We start from the raw sequence: 18,158 nt of genomic DNA, 5'->3' as shown, positions 1-18,158 counted from the left end.
AAAATGGGCATAATAACACCTACCTCCCAGGGTTATTGTTAGGATCAAATGAGCTCATACATGTAAAGCACCTTGCAAACATTAAAGAACTATATAAATACTTGTGATAATTATTAAGACAATTCTTTCTTCCTAGGAGAAAGCCACAAGCCTTCCTGATGCCGTGGCACAGGATAGGCATGGAGCCCAGGCTCAGCTCCGGCGGCATGAGGAGCTAGAACACGAGCTCTCAGGCACTGAGCAGCAAGTAAGTTAGCAGCTGCTTCTGCATAGACCCCCTCAGGCCTATGCCCAAGAACACTGGCCCCTCCTGGGCATTCCAATTCCCCAGACACCCTCAGAACCTAGAGAGGCAGCATGATGTAGTGCCTAGGAAATACTGGGTTCAAATCCCACCTCTGCCACTTTCTAGCTGTGTCACCCTGGGCAAATCACTTCACCTTTCTGAACCTCAGTTTCCCTATCTGTCAAAATGAGATGGTATGGTTGGACTAGATCAACTTCTAAGGTTCCAGCACTAAGATCTATGATTCTGTGAATTTGAGGGATTCCTCAGCCTAGCTCTGGTAAGTGTGAATGTGGACCTGGGTGAGGTTATGCACTGAGCTTTGCTTATGTCAAAGCAGGTCGAGTCAGCCAGCATTTATTAAACACTTACTGTGTGCCAAGCATTATGTTATGTACTAGGAATACAGATACAAGCAGAAAGAAGGACTTTTCTTTCTCACCTCGAGTTGCTTAGAAAGCTGGAAAGGGGAAGGGGGCGGAGGGGAGGGAAGAAAGTGAAAGAGATGAAAGTACCTGGAGAGGGATCATCGTAGAGAAAGTCACCAGTATAGCCTGGAGAGGCATGAAAACAGGACTGGGCATTCTCCTGAAAATGGAGGTTCTGGGAGGAACCAGCCAATCGAGGGCTCTGGCTGCCAAAGCAAAGGTAGTTCCAATGTGTGAAGTCCAGGAGTGGAGGGACCAGGGTGAAGAGGCCTCTGGGGCATTACAGAAAAAAAATCTCGACCCTGGAGTCAGGAGAACCTGACTTCAAATCCGGCCTCAGACACATAACACTCACTAGCTGTGTGACTCTGGGCAAGTCACTTAACCCCAATTGCCTCACAAAAATAATAATAATAATAATAATAATAATAATAATAATAATAAATAATAATAATAATAAAGAAAAGAAAAAAGAAAAAAGCCTCAGAGAGCCAAGAGCGTGGTCTGGAGAGGAATGCGAGGACTGGTGCCTTTCCTTTCTATAGCTATGATCCCACGTACCCCTTAACTACAGCGATAGGTTCTTTCTTCCCTTGGATAGGGCACGGCTGCTGCTTCTTTTTCCTTTCAGAGAAGTTTTTTTTTCTTTTCCCTTAAGTTGGTGTCCTGAGGTGAGTGGGAGAGGAGGGGTGTCTCTAGGGAGACTGGGTCCCCTTTGCTTCCATGTGCCTGCTGGGCCCCACAGCCCCCTACTTCTCTAGAGAGCTGACCCCTTCCCTGCTTGCCTGACCCCTGCCCTTCCTCAGCTGCAGGAGCTATTGGACGCAGCTGACAAGATGCAGAAGCTGTGCTCAGGAGCTCAGGCGGAGGCCCTGCAGAGCCAGCAGGAAGCTGTGGTGCAGAGCTGGGAGTCGCTGAGGCTGCGGGTGGAAAGGAGCCGGGGAGAGTTGGAGAGGGCCTGCCTGCTCGCAGCCTTCCATACCGTGGTGAGAAATCCCCAGAGTGCCTTGGAAGAAAAGACATTGGGACTTGGAGGGGTGGGGTATAGAATGTAAGCTCCTTGGGGGCAGGGGTGGTTTTTTTTTTAACTTCGCATCCCCAGCACCTTCGAGGCCACACATGGCCCTCACGGTCCTCAATTGATTGAATCCAAACTTCACAGAACAAATCCCAAATCCCTGATTTGTTCTGTGAAGTTTGGATTCAGTCAAAGGGCCACACTTGAGGACCTAGAGGAATCAGACCTATGATTTAATTGATATAGGAACTCCAGGTGAAGATGCTCCCTCTTCCAGTGCTGATCAACAACTTAACACCTTGGAGAGGTTCCTGGGGCACTGAGAAGTAAGGGAGTTGCCCAGGGTCCTACGGCCAGTATGTGTCAGAGGCAGGACTTAAGTCCCGGTCTTCCCAACTCTGAGGCTGACTCTCTGTCCATGACACAATACTATCTCTCAAATATAACTGAAGGTATTGTGTACAGAGCACAAAAGGGAACATAGATGTGAGGTGTATACGAGTCCAGTCTTAGAATACTTGTGGACAGCCAGGCAAGTAGGTACAATATGAAAAGCAAGATCTGTGAGAAGGTAAGCAAAGAGGCACTCATCTAGGGAGCCAGCTGGCATTGAGGCTAGTAAGTACAGCCCAAGGGACCCAAAAGTGGTGGACAAGTTACTGTACTCACGTCCTACAGATGTGACTCAGTCATTAAGTTCTTACTGTGTCTGGCACTAGGCTGGGTGCAGTGATAGATGCAGAAGTGTAAGACATGGTCCCTGCCCTCAAGAAGATAGGAATAATGTACTAGAAACAATAACTAATATTGTCAGACCATACATTCTTAGTTGGGGGGTACAGACTATAAGTACTGTGGAGCTCAGAGAAGAGAAGCAGAGAAGTCTTCCATGAATAGTCAGGGAAGGCTTCAGGCACGAAGCAGGACTTGAGTGGAGCCGTGAAAGAAGAATAAGATTCAGGGAGGTAGAAGAGAAAGGAGAGGATGTTCCAAGTGGGGGGAAGAAAGCACAGGAAAAGATGAGGAGGTATTGTTTGAGGGATGGTGATGAAGGTGAGCTGGCTGGAGAACAGTGAGGATTTCATGCTGGAAAGTAGCAGATAATAAGGCTGACTATAGACAGGAAGGCCGGGTACTGGAGAGCCCCCCAGCCTCACACCACAGGCTCCACATCTGGAGAACCAGGGGGCATCTGAACCGGCTGGTATCTGAAAGGGGTGATGTGAGGCAGCATGGTACAATGGAAAGCATGCTGTACTTGAAGTCACAGGACCTGAGTTCAAATCCAGACTGTGCTCCCTATCTGTTCGACCTTGGGCAAGTAACTTAACCTCTCTGGGCCTCAGTTTCCACATCTGTAAGATAAGGTGGTTGGATGGAATGATTTCCAAGGTCTGTGATTCAGTGACTTATGGGAGCCTCCAAACTAGCTCTGACATCTGTACATATGTGTACCTTGGTAGGTTCTCTGGGGGAGCACTCCAGAGTTTTGCTCGTGTGAGAACTGGTTCTCTGCATTCCTGCTTGTACCCGACTCCCTCTCTATTCTCTCTGGGTGGCCAGGTGCAGGAGTATTCATCATGGGCGACTGGAGTTCAGAGGGAGCTCCAGGCAAAGGAGAGCTCCCGGGATGCCAGCAGCAGCCACTTGCAGCTTAATGAGCACCAAGACGTCCGGGCCAAGCTGGAGGCCCGGGAGGAGGCGTACCAGCAGGCAGTGCAGCTAGGCCAGGGGCTGCTCCTAGAGGAGGGAGCCCCTACTGAGGAGGTAGCTTTTCGCTCCAGGCTGTCCCCAAGGCAGTGTGGATGAGTTTTCTTCCCTGCCCCATTCCACCCCTTTCTTGCCTTATTATCTTATTACTATCTCATTCTTGCCCTCCCCTACTCTGATGACATCCTAGTCAAGACCTAGGAACACAGAGGGGGTTTGCCCTGATACATATAAGAGCTTAGGAACATAATTCTAAAGCTGGGTGGGGCCAGCTAGCCTGAATCTCCCCATATTTTATAGATGAGGGGTCCAGGGAGCTTAATTACCTTGTCCAGGGTAACAATGTAGTTAATGAGAGATATAGGATTTGAACCCAGGCCCTCTGACTCTGAAATGGTATCATTTCCATTTTGTTGTACTGCAGGAGGGGAGAGGGGACAGACGAGAGATTTGAAGATGGAGATAAGGCAGGGGTTACATACTGGGTCTCAAGAATCATCACACATTAGCATTGGAAAGAGGCCTTAGGGACTCCTTAACCTGAGATCTGTTGAATGCACATACACATATATATTCAACAGATATATACATATACAGTTCTCCCTTCCCACATCGCAGGGAGGGCAGGGTGAGGGGCACAGTGCTCCTGTGATCTGGAAAAATCCCGATAAAATATTTTGGCCCTCCCTTCATAACAGAGAAGAAGTCTGAATTTTTTTCTTTTTCTTTTATAGGGTATTTACAGTACCTTATTGTAAAATTTGGTATGTTGTAAAATTAAGTATTTGGCTCTGTGTCATCTGCTGGCCTTCTCATGTCATCTGCAGCTTCTGCAAAACTCCCAAAAAATTACCATTTAATTTCTTATGCTGACCTGCGATATATATAAAAACCCATGATGGGAAAAGTCATGATGTGGGAGGGACGACTGCGTGTGTGTGTGTACAATATACATATCAACAGATGCATATACGTTGTGTATATAGTATACATGCATGTGTTGTATCATGCACATGTTATATATACATATGTATATTAACACATACATGTGTGCGCATATATATTCTGCTACTTCTATTTCCATATAATTGGTTTCTTTTGTAATCCTAAGTATTTTATCTTATGCATTTAAAAAACATCATTCTCAGAAAGGATCCATAGGCTTCACCAGCCTACCCAAAAGAGGTCCATGACACAGAAAATGTTAATTAGTCCTGTGTTAGAGATTCTCTAGTCTAGCCTCCTTCTACAGATGAGGAAACTGAGGCCTTGAGAAGTCAAGTAACTTGGCCAAGATCATACCATCGATAGCAGAACCAGCCCTTGAACCCTGACCACCAACCTCCTCCTCTGAGGTTCTTCTTCCAAGTCTTCACTAGTGATTCTGCCCACCCACCCCCCGACATCACCTTTCTCAGACTACCCCATCTCTGTGTGCTCCAGATCCAGGAGAGGCTAGGAGCCCTCCGGGGAAGAGCGGCTGAAGGTGTTCCAGGCTTGGGAAGGGAAGCAGGAGCAGCTGATGACCATGCACTTTGGACAGCTCTTTAGCAGAGACTGCGACCACTTCAATAAGATCCTCACTGCCCAAGAGGTAGTTCCCACCCCACCCCGCTCCTCAGGCCCTTGCTGCCCTGTGTTCTCCATTGTCTTTTCCACTATCAATTTCCGCTTCCTCCCTTTCCTCACATACATACTCATGGACACACACACACACACACACACACACACACACACACACACACACACACACTTGTTTCTAGTCTTTCCCACCCAAACCCCTGTTTTAGAAGCGGAAAGTGTGCACACTTGATCCAATTCAGCAAATAAGCTGATGAAAAATGTCATGGTCCCAACTCTCCAGTAGTTTGCATAAGATATATACATACATAAGTATGAAAAGGGATAGATTATGGTGAACAAAGTATTGCAGGAAAAATGAGAAGAAAATTGCACCTTTCAATGTGGCTAAAAGCCAGGGTGGACACTCTGATTCCTTCACCAGCTGAAGCCTGGACTGAGTCATGAGGTCACAGATTTAGGGCTTTATGAGACCTCAGAGGTCAACTGGTCCAACACCTTCTTTTGCATATAAGGAAACTGAGGCCCTGGGAGGTTAAACAGCACATACACTCATCCATCTGCTCTTCATTCTTCTCTTTGGCCCTGATCATGGGTTGGTCTAGGTCTATCTAAAAAGCAGTACCTTGGAAAGCTCCGTGGAGGGACTGGAGAGGCTGATCCGGAAGCATGAAGCTTTCCAGAAGATACTGGCCGCCCAGGATGAGAAGGTGATGGGATCAGAGGGAAGCAGGGATGTTCTAGTTAGTCTGTCTGGAGTCGGGCTTGGAGGAGCATGGAGAAGTCCAGAAATGGGAGGAATGAGCCAAGGTGGTCTGAGTTATACACGGGGCACAGGAATATACAGGGTAGGTGAGGGACCAACATAAAGTAAATGCAGAGAGTCTGAATCCCACACCCTAGAGGCGAATTTGGGATCACAAGATCATCATTTTAGATTTGTCAGGTACCTTCGAAGCTACTTAGTCCGTCCTCAGTTGATAGATGAGAGAGCTGAGGCTCAGACAGGTCAAGAGCTCTGACAAATATCACATAGCTAGGAAGCCTCTGAGGCAAGATTTGAACCCAGGGCATCTAAAATCCAAGTACAGCACTCTGTCTCCTGTGCCATGTTGTCTCCTACCTATCCCTGGAGTGATTACTCAGTCCAGCATGGATAATATGGTATATTTGAAAACAAAAAGTACTGCATTCAGAGATGGGAAGAAATTAATTTTTAAATACTGGCTTTGACAAATATTAGCTGTGGCCCTGGAAAACTGATTTTTACCTCTCCAAGTCTCAGTTTCCTCATCTGTAAATGGAGAGTATACTACTGTGCTACCTACTTCACAGGGTATTGTAAAAAAAAATGTTGTGTTTTCTTTGAGTGCTATAGAAATGTGAGTGGTTGGTATTTTGAATAGGGCACTGGACCTGGAGTCAGGAAGACCTGAGTTCAAATCCTGCCTCAGACACTTCCCAACTGGGTGATGTTTGGCAAGGCTCTTAAATTCACTGCCTTCTGACCCTGGTCAAGTCACTTAACTTCCCTCAGTTTCAGTTTCTTTTTCTGTAAAATGAGGATGGTGATAATAGCATTTACCTCAAAGGCTTGTTGTGATTATCAAATGACATAATATACGTAAAGTACCTTGTAAAGCTTAAAATGCTGTATAAATGTTAGTTGTTATTATTGTTTTTGTCATCATTATTCCTGGTCTGAAGTACCTTGGGACAGGTCGGCTCTAGAAGGGATGAAAGGCTCTGTTTTGTATCCCCCAGCCTTTCAGGCATTAGCGGTAGAGCTCTGATGGTAGGTTCATTGCTATTTACCTGCTCTGCTTTCTGTCCCCAATAAGCTTGTACTGGGGAGGTGGCATGCAGAACTAACGAGGTGCAGCAAGACTCTTAGCCTAGAGGGGTGATACAGGCAGCAAGCTCCTTCTCCCCTCGCACAGGAGGCAGCCCTGCAGGAGCAGGTGAAGCATCTCAAGGGAGCCGAGGTGCATGAATTACTGAATTTGGTGCGGGAGCGACGAAGGCGAGTGAAGGAGCAGGCCCATACCCATGGGGAAGCCCTTCATACCTCCTTGTTGCTGGCGAGTTTCACCAGGGACGTGGCTGAGGTCAGAACCAGGGCTGGACCAGCAGGACAGTAATGGACAGGACAACCGAACAGAGCAAAGAAGGCCCCTATTATTAGGCTGGGGGCTCTGAACATCCAAAGGGAGCCCCCAGCCAACTCCAGAACCCCTAAGACCTTACCTTGAGAGTTATATGGCTCCTTCCGTGTCTCCTCCCCTCTGACTCTCTGTCTCAATGACAAGCATTAGCTGAGCCTTTAAGGAACTTCTGCCTGGTTTGCTAGTAATACCAGCTTAACATAACAGGGGAACTGCCCTACTCTGGAACCTTGCAGGTATCAACCTAGGCCCAGATCATAATTCTAATTCATTATCCAACAAACCCTTAGAAAGTGCTTACCATTTGCTAGGCTGTGTGAAGAGCTGGGGATACAAAGAGAGGTGAAAACATATGGTTCCTGCCCTCAAGGAACTCATATCCTAATGAGAAAGACAGCCTACAAATAACTATATACATTCAAGATACACACACACACACACATACACACACACATAGTGTAAATGGAAGATTAAAAGGGAGGAGAGCACTGGTGGGGAGGGGAAGGTCCTGGGGGGGTAGGGCAGGAGTTAGGAAAGACTCCTAATTTCAGCAACCAATACACTTGATCTGCATCTAGGGAATAATTTCTATAGAATCTGTAGAGACCTAAGTAATGATAGGCTGTCCCATACAATGTTCACTGGGGGTGGCATGCAGAACTAGAAATGTGCAGCTAGGCTCTGGGCCCAGGGAATGATAAAGGTTAAGTTAACTAACCCTATTCCTGCCCTGCCCCTGGTGTGTGCAGGCAGAAGACTGGATCCGGGAGAGGGTTCAGCAGCTGGAGGAACCAAGCCCATGGGGTTCTGGGGAGCTGAAGGACAAACTGAAGTGCTTACAGAAACACCAGGCCTTCGAGGCAGAGGTCCAGGCCCATGAGGAGGTTATAACCCAGGTCACCAAGGTAACAGCAAATAGCTGTCCAGGAGCTTCGCGTCTAATTGGTGAAGATGATACATTCAAGCAGCTTTGTTGTTGCTGAGTCATTTCAGTCATGTTGTGACCTCATTTGGGGTTTTCTTGGCAAAGAGACTGGACCGGTTTGCCATTGCCTTCTCCAGCTCATTTGACAGATGAGGAAGCTGAGGCAAACAGGGTGAAGTGACTTGCCCAGGGTCCCACAGCTAGGAAGTATCTGAGGAGGGATTCGAACTCAGGAAGATGAGCCTTCCCAGTTCCAAGCCCGGTGCTCTATCTGTTGAGCCATCTAGCCGCCTGAGCAAAGCCGTGGTAGTAAATGCTTCACAGCCTACTGTCTGAAGAGAAAAATGTGCCCACAACACACTTTTAAGTTTAATCTGCATTATTGACATTTTTCTGTCATGTTCTAAGTGTAGACAATCAACAAAACAAAAACACGGGGCCCTGATGTGGAGCATGTGCTGATTTCTGGAGCAGAAATGCTCACACTGCACATTGAGCAGCTGGCTCTTGTGAACCTATGTGGACTGGCTCCAGCACACCCTGCCTTTAGGAGAGTTCACGTGCAGGATGAACAGAAAGTTCTGGGGCGCCTGAGAGGGTAGCCACAGAGCAGATGGCAAGGACTGGAGCTCCTAGATTAACTCAGGCCTAAGGAGTGACCTGCCCTCATGGGGAAGGGTGGGAAGTGCACCCTGGGGCTGGAGTGGAGAGGGGATTCTGGGTTCCCTCCCAGCAGGGGTAGAGGATGGGGGAGGGTGCTCAGTGTCCAGCCGGGAAGAGGGGGAGAAATGCCATTATCAGGAAGGTCGGGGGTGGGCTCTGGGACAGAGAAAGGAGAAGTCGGGTCCCACTTGAGAGAAGCAATACTTTAGGGACAAGGGACCAAGAAGACGAAATCTCCTGGTGCCTGGCCTTCATTGCAGAAGGGAGAAGCTCTCCTGGCCCAGGGCCATCCTCAGGCCAGACAGATTCTGGAGAAACATCAGAGGCTTCTGGATCACTGGTGCAAGCTGAGACAGGCCGTGGTCGCCAGGGGCAGGGGCCTGGAGGACAAACGGGATTTCTTAGAGTTTCTACAGCGTGTGGACCAAGTAGAGGCCTGGATCAGGGAGAAGGTAGGAATGCATTCAGATAAACTTATGTATCTGTATATTATGTATGTATATACATACACATATGAATATATACACACTCATGTATTTTATATACCTAGAGCTACATGCATATACAAATATATCCTATATTATATCATTGTATATATTATATATTCTTATATATATATTATGTACCTTATATATTCTCTGTATCTCCATATATTTCTATATAGATATTGATACATAAAAATATACCCTGTATTTGTATATGTGATATCATTATTATACTATATCTTTTATATCTATAAATATATCCATAGATATATACATATCCATAAAAAATATATTGTATATCAGCATTATATTATATACTTATGTATCTGTAAATATATCAATTTCAATATATGCATATACAGATATATTGTGTATCTGTATGTTGTATTTTATATAACACTTTTATATTTTTACATATCTGTAGATATATATCTATATATACACATAAATATATTATATTTTATATATGAACATCTATATAGAGGTATCTATCTATCTATCTATCTATCTATCCATATGTGTATATATATATAATTTTATCTAGACCTGTGATTGTGCCATTGCAGGGAAACTCCTCTTGTGGAAATTCCCTCTGCCAAAGTAGATCAGCAACCTACTGGTCAGCTTATAGTATGAATGAATGCATATGAATGAATGAAAAAGCATTTATGTGCCAGGCATATAACCCCCTCTTTCCTCCCAGGAAGTGATGGTGAATGTTGGAGACTTGGGCAGAGATTATGAACACTGTCTACAACTCAGCAGACGGCTGAGCGAATTCCGAGGCGCTGCCTTATGGGTAAGAGGTGTAAGAGTTATAAGGGATGTTGGGTAGGTAGGGAGGATGAGGTGCTTATGGATCAGATACCTGTGTATAGCGCCTTCTATACCTTAGACTTGGCCGCGTTCGCCTCTCTTCCCCTAGACTGAAACACCTACATTCTAAACATAGCTGACCCAAGGGGAAAATGTGAATCCAACCAAAATCATCTGAGTTTTCCAACCTTTTCTTTCTATGGCCTTTCCTTCCACTTTTTTTTTTCAGTACTTCTCTTATCCCTTTCCCTGCCTTCACCCCTCCCCCCCTTCTCTAGCTGTCAAGAAAATTAATCTAATTAAGGTATTTCCAATCAGATAGTAATAACTTATTACTTAACCCATTCTGTAATATTTGCATTCTAAAAGAAGATTTAAGAGAAGGATAGTTAATACAAATGAATGAGTATCTAATGGTAAAATTACAGGAACTGTGACAGCTGGGTAGGAAGGTTATTTTTGTCATGGAAGTGTCACATAATTATACTATGTAAAGTAGTGGTATCAAACTCAAATAGAAATGGGGCCACTTCAAATCCAGCCTCAGACACTTGCTAGCTGTGTGACCCTGGGCAAGTCACTTAATCCTGATTGCCTCCAAAAAAAAAAAAATAATAATAATAATAATGGAAATGGGGCCACTTAAACCTTACCTACCTTGGCACGAATCGACTTAGAAAACCACATTTTAACATCTATATTCTTTGTATTTTTATTTTGTAAAATATTTCCCAATTGTATTTTAAATTTGATTTTGGGTCAGCACCTCTGATGTAGAGGACCACTTAATTAGACCAACCCTAATCCCCAACATGGAAACTGATCAGATTCCTGGAGGAGAAAGAACGTAGACTTGAGAATCAGAGGCTTTAAGTTCACATCTCACCTCTGACACTACCTGTGTGACCTTGGACAAGTCACTTAATTAATCTATGCCTCAGCTTCTTCATTTGTAAAATGAGAGGGTGAGATTAAGTGGCCTTTGAGGTCCCTTCCAGCTCTAGATCTGTTTTTCTGACCCTGTGATCAAAAGAAATCCCTAGGGCTGGACAGCCTGAGCAAACTCTGAAAGCCTTTTTTCCTCCCTGCTCTCTCTTGCTTTTTACTTAATCAACTCCATCTCCATTTTATACATTTTAACTAGTCATGAAATTGCACTTTCTTACATCCCCATAGCTATCTTACCTCCCCCTCGCTGCCTTTAAAAAGGTCCTTTTTTATTCCAAACTCTTTTGGGAACAGGTTTGGCTAATTTATGTGTTTGCAAATAGAGTGTGAGCTTTCCAGTGGTAGGAGCAATGTAGTCCTGAGGTTCTGGGGTTGGAGGGCCTTTGGTTCAAAATCCAGTTCTACTGCTTCATGCATTTATTAGGCACCTCCCAGGGGCAGCTAGGTGGTGCAGTGGATAGAGCACCGGCCCTGAAGTCGGGAGGACCTGAGTTCAAATCTGGCCTCAGACACTTAACCCTCACTAGCTGTGTGACTCTGGGCAAGTCACTTAACCCCAATTGCCTCACTAAAAAAAAATAAAATAAAATATATTAGGCACCTCCCTCGTGTCAGACATGGTGCTAAATGCTAGGGATAGATTCAAAGATAAAACCAAAACAGAGCTTGCCCACAAGGAGCTTCCACTCTATCAGAATGGACAGTATGGATGTATATTAGAATATACCAAGGTAAATTTGGAGAGAGAGAGGGGATGGCACCAGTAGCTAGGGTGGGGGGGGAGGTGGCTATGGAGTGAGTTTTGAAGGAAACAAGGGATTCTAAGATGAGAAAGTGAGAAGGGGATGCCTTCCAGGCACAGGGACAGCCAGTGCACAAAGGTATAGGGACAAGAGGGTGTCATGTTCAAGAAACAGTAAAAAGGTGAGATGAATGAAAAACCCAAGAGACAGAATTTCTGGGTAATTAATAATCAATCTGTTAATTAGGCTAGTAAATAATCAATAAGTTGATAGTCAGTGGTCTCTCAGTAACCAAAAACAAGATGGAGGTCATGGAATATTTTACTTACCTTTGGAAAAGAGGATGCCCCTGACAGGCGAAGATCAACTCAGATTGGTGAACCATCAATGAGAGGGTGAACGTATTAATGAGGAGGTGAGCTAAAAGTCTTTAGCTCTTGCTGCTTGATCTTAAGACACTGTCTCAAACTGATCTTGGAGCTGTCTCCAGCACTCTGGACAAAGGAATCCCCTTCTACGCAGCGTGATTCTAACGCTTTTAGGGCTGGAATTTACCTAGATTCAATTTATCTTTACACTTTAATCAGAAATCAGCTGTCCTAGTTGGGTGGGGCCCACCCAGGATTGAGGAGAATGTTCCCAGAGGATTAGGTCAATCTCATCATCAGCCCTGTCCTTCAGAAAATGACTGGTCCCTAAATGAGGAAAGTAGAAAGGAAAAAAAAAACCTCAATCCTAATTTGGTTATTAACATAAGAGAAAAATAATCATTCCTCTCAAAGGACAATCTTGTCAGACCACAGAGGACAGGAAGGGGAGTAATGTATATAACAAGGTTGAAAAGGTAGGTGGGGGCCGGCTTGTGAGGGCTTTAAAAGACAAAGAGAAGGGTCCGACAGGTCAGCTGCGTGATCTGGGAGAAGTCATTTCTGGGTGTCATTTTCCCTGGCCATAAGATAATGACCTCAAAAGTCCCTTTCAGCTCTAAATCTCTGATTCTGTGACTCTTCTTGCCCCTGCCTTCCACCACCCACCTAGCACCCCTTTCTGAGTAATAGCACTTTTTCTGACCTCTGAGAAGATTGTATGACTGGAGGATACCCCTGAAAGATGAGGAAATCCAGTGCCTGCAGCCTCTCATGCCTCCCTGTTGCCCCTCAGACCAATCTTTTAAAGAAGGATCCTCCTCTAGGGAATGGTCTCTGCTTTCTACTCTGGGCCTGAGTCCACATCTTCATTCTCCCCCTATGCCAGGAGACGGTGGATGATACCCACATTAAGGCCATTAATGCCATGTCCTTTCAACTCAAGAGCCGAGACCCAGAAGAAGTCAAGATCACCTGCCAGCGACGACATCAACTCAATGAAAGGCCAGTTCTGAGTGGGGGTGGCAGGAAGGGGAAAAGGTGGGAGTGGGAGGACACCAGCAAACTCAGAAGGTGGACATGTTGGAGTTCTGTGCCCAGACTGAATCTAGCCCCATTAATACCTATCCTCCTGCATCTTCACCTTGGCAGATGGAATAATTTCCATGGCAACCTCCTCCGATACCAACGACAGCTAGAGGGTGCCCTGGAGATGCATGCAGTGGTCCAGGAGCTGGACAATATCATGGAGAGGATTGGAGAGAAGGTAAGGGACACATAGAGACCAGAGTTGTAGATTTCAGGCAAAAACAATGGGGAAAAGAAGGCAGGGCCCTGCCCGAAGGTGTAACAAACTCAGTCTTGAAAGCGTCCTTGGCTCCCCACCTGCCTGCCTCTTCTAGATCACTCCAGGGTCTGTGCTACCAGTGTCTCCCTTGGCCACCCATGGAACAAAGGTATTTTATTTTGTTTTGTTTTCTTATCCAGACCTATGATTTCATGGGTACAAGGAGATCTTAGTGAGGAAATTCCCTCTACCCATGCAGGCTGGCACCCTGAAATCTATAATCCTATATAGCTGGCTAGAGCCAACTTGTCCAGGGTCACATGGCCAGTATGTGTCAAAGACAAGACTTGAACCTTGGGCTTCCTGACTCCAAGCCAACCTGCTCTGGAATGGAGCAGGCTGGGAATGACCACAGGAAGCCTGAGGCTCAGAGACAGAATCTAGTGTGGTATCGGGGAGGCAGGGGGCCTGGGAAAAGGGCTCAGGGGAAGGGTCTGGGAGGCAGATGCCATGGTGTCAGAAGAAAGGGGAAAGGGGGTCAATAAATGTTAATGCATCGAATCCTGAGTTCCTCTCTCCTTCAAGTCTCTCCCCATGTCAATCTATCCTGTATTAAGCTGCCAAAGTGATTTTCCTAAATCACAGATCTGATCATGTGGCCTTCCTCCTCAATAAACTCCATTGTCTCTCCATTATATCCAGGATGAAATGCAAACTCCTCTGGCTTTTAAGGCCCTCTATGATTTGGATCCTTCCTCCCTTTCCAGTCTTTTTAGACTCCTCAGACGCTCCCCTCCTCCACATCCTCTATGATCCCGTGGTACTGGCCTCCAATATAATGCTCCATCTACTCCATCTCTCGACTCTGAGTGTTTTTACTGGCCAGCCTGGGATGCCTGAAATACCCTCCCTCCTCATCTCTGCTTCCTGGCCTCCTTGAATTTCCAGCTCACATCTCGTCCTGTTCCTTCTTCATGCCAGCCTTCCCTCCCTGTATTATCTCTGGATTATCTTATTTCTACATGATCACTTGCAGATTGCCTCCCTCCTTAGACTGTGGACAGCAAGAACTGTCTATTTATTGCCTTTCTTGGTATCGCCAGCACTTAGCCTGGTGCCTGGTACATAGTAGGTGCTTAATAAATGCCCGTTGACTGTTGCTTTAAATCCCATCTTCTGCAGACAGCCTTTTCCAGGCCCCGCGATGACCAGTGCCTTCTCTCAGATGATCTTACACGTATTACACTGAGTGTGTCTTGTATGTAACTGGTGTTTGTATGTTGATTCCACCATTAGAATGAGAGCTCCTTAAGGACAGGAACCGTGTGTTTGCCTTTCTTTGTGTCCCCGTTGCTTAGCACAGTGCCTGGCACATTTGTTGTTTAGTCAATTAGCTGTGTTCGACTCTTTGTGACCCCATTTGGAGTTTTCTTGGCACAGATACTGGAGTGGTTTGCCATGTCCTTCTCCAGCTCATTTTACAGATGGGGAAGATGAGGTAAGCAGGGTTAAGTGACTTGCCCAGGGTCATGCAGCTAGTGTCTGAGGCCATATTTGAACTCGCGTCCTCCTGATTCCAGGCTGTATCCCACCGTGCCGCCTAGCTGCCACCTGGTACATAGTAAGTGCTCAATAAATGCTTGCTGATTGACTTTCTCTTTTCCTTCACAGAGTGTCCTGCTGCAGGCCCCCGACTATGGAAAGGACCTGGGGGATGTAGAGAGGCTGCTGAGGAAACACGAAGAGCTGGATCGGGAAATCAGTGTCATCCAGGCCCAGATGAAGGTACAAATGGGGCTGTGTCAGAAGCCTGCCCCGGGCTCCATTTTGTCACCTTTACTCCATAGCGCTCCTTGCAGGGTGGGGAGTAGAAAAGAGGTTCAGGAGACAACAGGCATAGAACAGTTCAGCTATAGGCACATGGAAAGACCCGGAGATCCTGAGGGTGCAGTTACTGGGCAGATGGCAAATCTCAGGAGACCTTAGGATGCCACCAGTACTTAGCACAGTGCCTGGCATATATAGTAGGCACTTAATAAATGCACATTGATGAATGAATGAGTGCCCTACAGCAGTTGCTGTTCAGTCATTTTTCAGTTGTGTCAGACACTTCGTGACCCCATTTGGGGTTTTCTTGACAAAGATACTGGAGTGGCTTGCCATTTCCTTCTCCAGCTCATTTTACAGATGAGGAGCTAAGGCCAACAGGGTTAAGTGACTTGTCCAGGGTCACACAGCTAGTAAGTATCTGAGGCCAGATTTGAATTCACAAAGATGAGTCTTCCTGACTTTGGGCCTGGCGCCCTATCCACTGCACCACCTAGCTGCCCTCATGGGTGTGGCCCAGAACTCATTGGGAAGTAACAGGACCCTGACCGAGAAGCCAGCATTTTTTCCACCTGTCCCACTACCCAGTAGTAAAAGTAGTCCTAGTGCCTTACTCCATATGTGGGTATCTCCTGAGCTTAAATACCTGCGTCCCAACCCGGGCTGGGGTACCATTCTGCCATCCTTTTTCCTGCAGCCACTGGAGCAGGAGGTGAGTCGTTTGTGTCAGAGCAACCCCGGGGCAGCCCAGACCCTCGTCAACAAACAGCAGGAGTTGAACACCAGCTGGCAGAGGCTGTGGGCCCAGGCCAAGCAGAGGTACAGATCTTTGTACAGCCTTCCCCTCCTTTCAGCTTCTCTGAATCTCCATCCCCCATGGTCTTAGTATTTTCCCATTCTCACTCACCCCTGGGAATTCTGCCCCAGCCCATTCAGTTCCCCTAGACCCCTGTATTGCTACCCCGATCTAGCGCCCCAAAGGACATTTTTAGCAGTGACTGCATATGATAGAGGAAGACATTGCAGGGGAGAAGGAATAAGAAAGAAGAGCAGGACAGAGGAGCTGGGCATTTTCAGGAGAAATAATCCAGGGCAATTTCAACTGAGTGGTAGATCACAGTAAACAAAGATTCCAGGACACCCCGAGTTTAGTACACAGATAATCTGATCTGGTCAGAAGTATTTAAGCCAGAATTGGGGAGTGGGGGAAGAGGAGGCAGAATCCAGGAAAAGGGATGATTACAGAGTCCTGGTCAGGGGAGCAACCAGGGCTGGGCACCAGGGCTCTCCTTTATGGGCGCAGACATTGGACGGGGGGAAGGAAGACTCAGTTCCTCCAAGATTCACAGTCTCCTACAGGTCCTGCATCCTCCCCCCCACATGACCACCCTGGGAAAGAAGCACTCTCCCATGTCAGTGCCTTGGGGCGACACCCCAGTTAGTTACACCTCTGGCTGGGGCTGACTGATCATCCCCGTGGGCAGGAGGGAGAAACTGGATTCTTCCCACCAAGTACAGAAGTTAGACACCACGCTGCGAGAGCTGCTAGGCTGGGTGCAAGGACTGAAGACTAGGATGGAGATAGGAAGCCTTCCCAGCAGTCCTGCTGAGGCCAGACGTCTGATGGAGGAGCACCAGGAGCTCAAGGTCAGGGCACCCCCTGCCCCAGGGCCAGCTTCTTCTCTCTCATCTCAGCTCTTTCGACTTCCCATATACTTAACCATGGCCCCCAGCTTGGAATCATCGATTTGGAAGTAGAAGGGACCTCAGAGTTCATCTAGTCCACTCCTTCATTTTGCAAATGAGGAAACTGAGGCCCAGAGAGGTTAAATCATTTACCCAAGGTCACATGGCAATAAGTGTCAGAGGTGGGATTTGAACTCAGCTCCTCTGATTTTGGGGGGGCAGCTAGGTGGAGAGAGTGCTGGGTCTGGAGTCAGAAGACTCATCTTCACGAGTTCAAATCCAGCCTCAGACACTTAATGGCTATGGGACCCTGGGCAAGTCGTTTAACCCTGTTTGCCTCAGTTTCTTCATCTATAAAATGAACTGAAGAAGGAAATAGCAAACCAGGCAAATCTTAACCCTGTTTGCCTCCATTTCCTCATCTGTAAAATGAACTGGAGAGGGAAATGGTGGGCCACTCTAGCATCTTTGCCAAGAACACCCCAAATGGGGTCAGTCAGAGGTGACTGAAATGTTTGAACTGAACTAATTTTTGACTGTTGAGCCATTCCCATCCCCCATATTTCTCCAAGTCCTCTCTCCCCGAGTCCCCTTGTTCATGCTACCCTCCCAGCTGCTGTTAATTTTCTTCCCCACTCCCTACCACCACCACCATACACACAGTCCAAGACATTTCATCTTTTTTAAACAAGGAGAAATAATGGGACCACCTTAATTTTATGCGGTACACTGTTATGATTGTTTAAAATTTTAATTAATTTATTTTTACAAGCACTTACTCCCCTCCCCATTGAGCAGTTTTGTTTTGGTTTGTTTTTTAATGAAAAATGAAACCCTCATAGTTCAGCAAAACAAAATCTCACACTGGCCATGTCTCATTCTGCATCCGTCGACTTTCTGGAAGGAAGTGGGTAGTGTAGTTCACCTGCAGTCCTTTGGACTCATCCCTCTGTATTTTCCTTGGACCGCTCTCCACTTGTTCTTCCTGTTCGTGAATTCCTGAGGGTCTGAGCCCTGCTCTGTTACAGGCAGAGCTATCAGCCAGGGCAGAGAGCATCGACTTGATTCGAAGCACTGGGAAACAGCTGCTCGGTGCCAGACACCCAGTGGCCCCAGATGTTTGCCAGACCCTGGCCGGTTTTGAGCAAGAGCTAACCGGACTGGAGGAGAATTGGCAGGAACATCGACTCCGGCTGCAGCAGGCCTTGGATTTGCAGGTGGGTG

The 18,158-nt window shown here is 46.6% G+C and overlaps 1 protein-coding gene across 1 annotated transcript in view; it reads left to right on the top strand.

The window, feature by feature from the left end:
- SPTBN5 (spectrin beta, non-erythrocytic 5) overlaps positions 1-18,158 on the top strand; it is a 93,930-nt gene that overhangs the window by 35,733 nt on the left and 40,039 nt on the right. Inside the window, 16 exon segments of the mRNA XM_078151642.1 lie at positions 137-247; positions 1,521-1,700; positions 3,296-3,499; positions 4,886-4,912; positions 4,914-5,036; positions 5,629-5,733; positions 6,964-7,131; positions 7,938-8,093; positions 9,037-9,228; positions 9,965-10,060; positions 13,023-13,138; positions 13,286-13,400; positions 15,093-15,206; positions 15,946-16,067; positions 16,733-16,895; positions 17,963-18,151. Of these exon segments, the coding sequence (XP_078007768.1) occupies positions 137-247; positions 1,521-1,700; positions 3,296-3,499; positions 4,886-4,912; positions 4,914-5,036; positions 5,629-5,733; positions 6,964-7,131; positions 7,938-8,093; positions 9,037-9,228; positions 9,965-10,060; positions 13,023-13,138; positions 13,286-13,400; positions 15,093-15,206; positions 15,946-16,067; positions 16,733-16,895; positions 17,963-18,151 (2,181 nt within the window).

Source organism: Phascolarctos cinereus, unplaced genomic scaffold (assembly GCF_003287225.1).
Source record: "Phascolarctos cinereus isolate Bilbo 61053 unplaced genomic scaffold, phaCin_HiC Scaffold_3;HRSCAF=262, whole genome shotgun sequence".
NCBI lineage: Eukaryota > Metazoa > Chordata > Mammalia > Diprotodontia > Phascolarctidae > Phascolarctos > Phascolarctos cinereus.
This window is presented reverse-complemented; position numbering and strand designations above follow the sequence as displayed.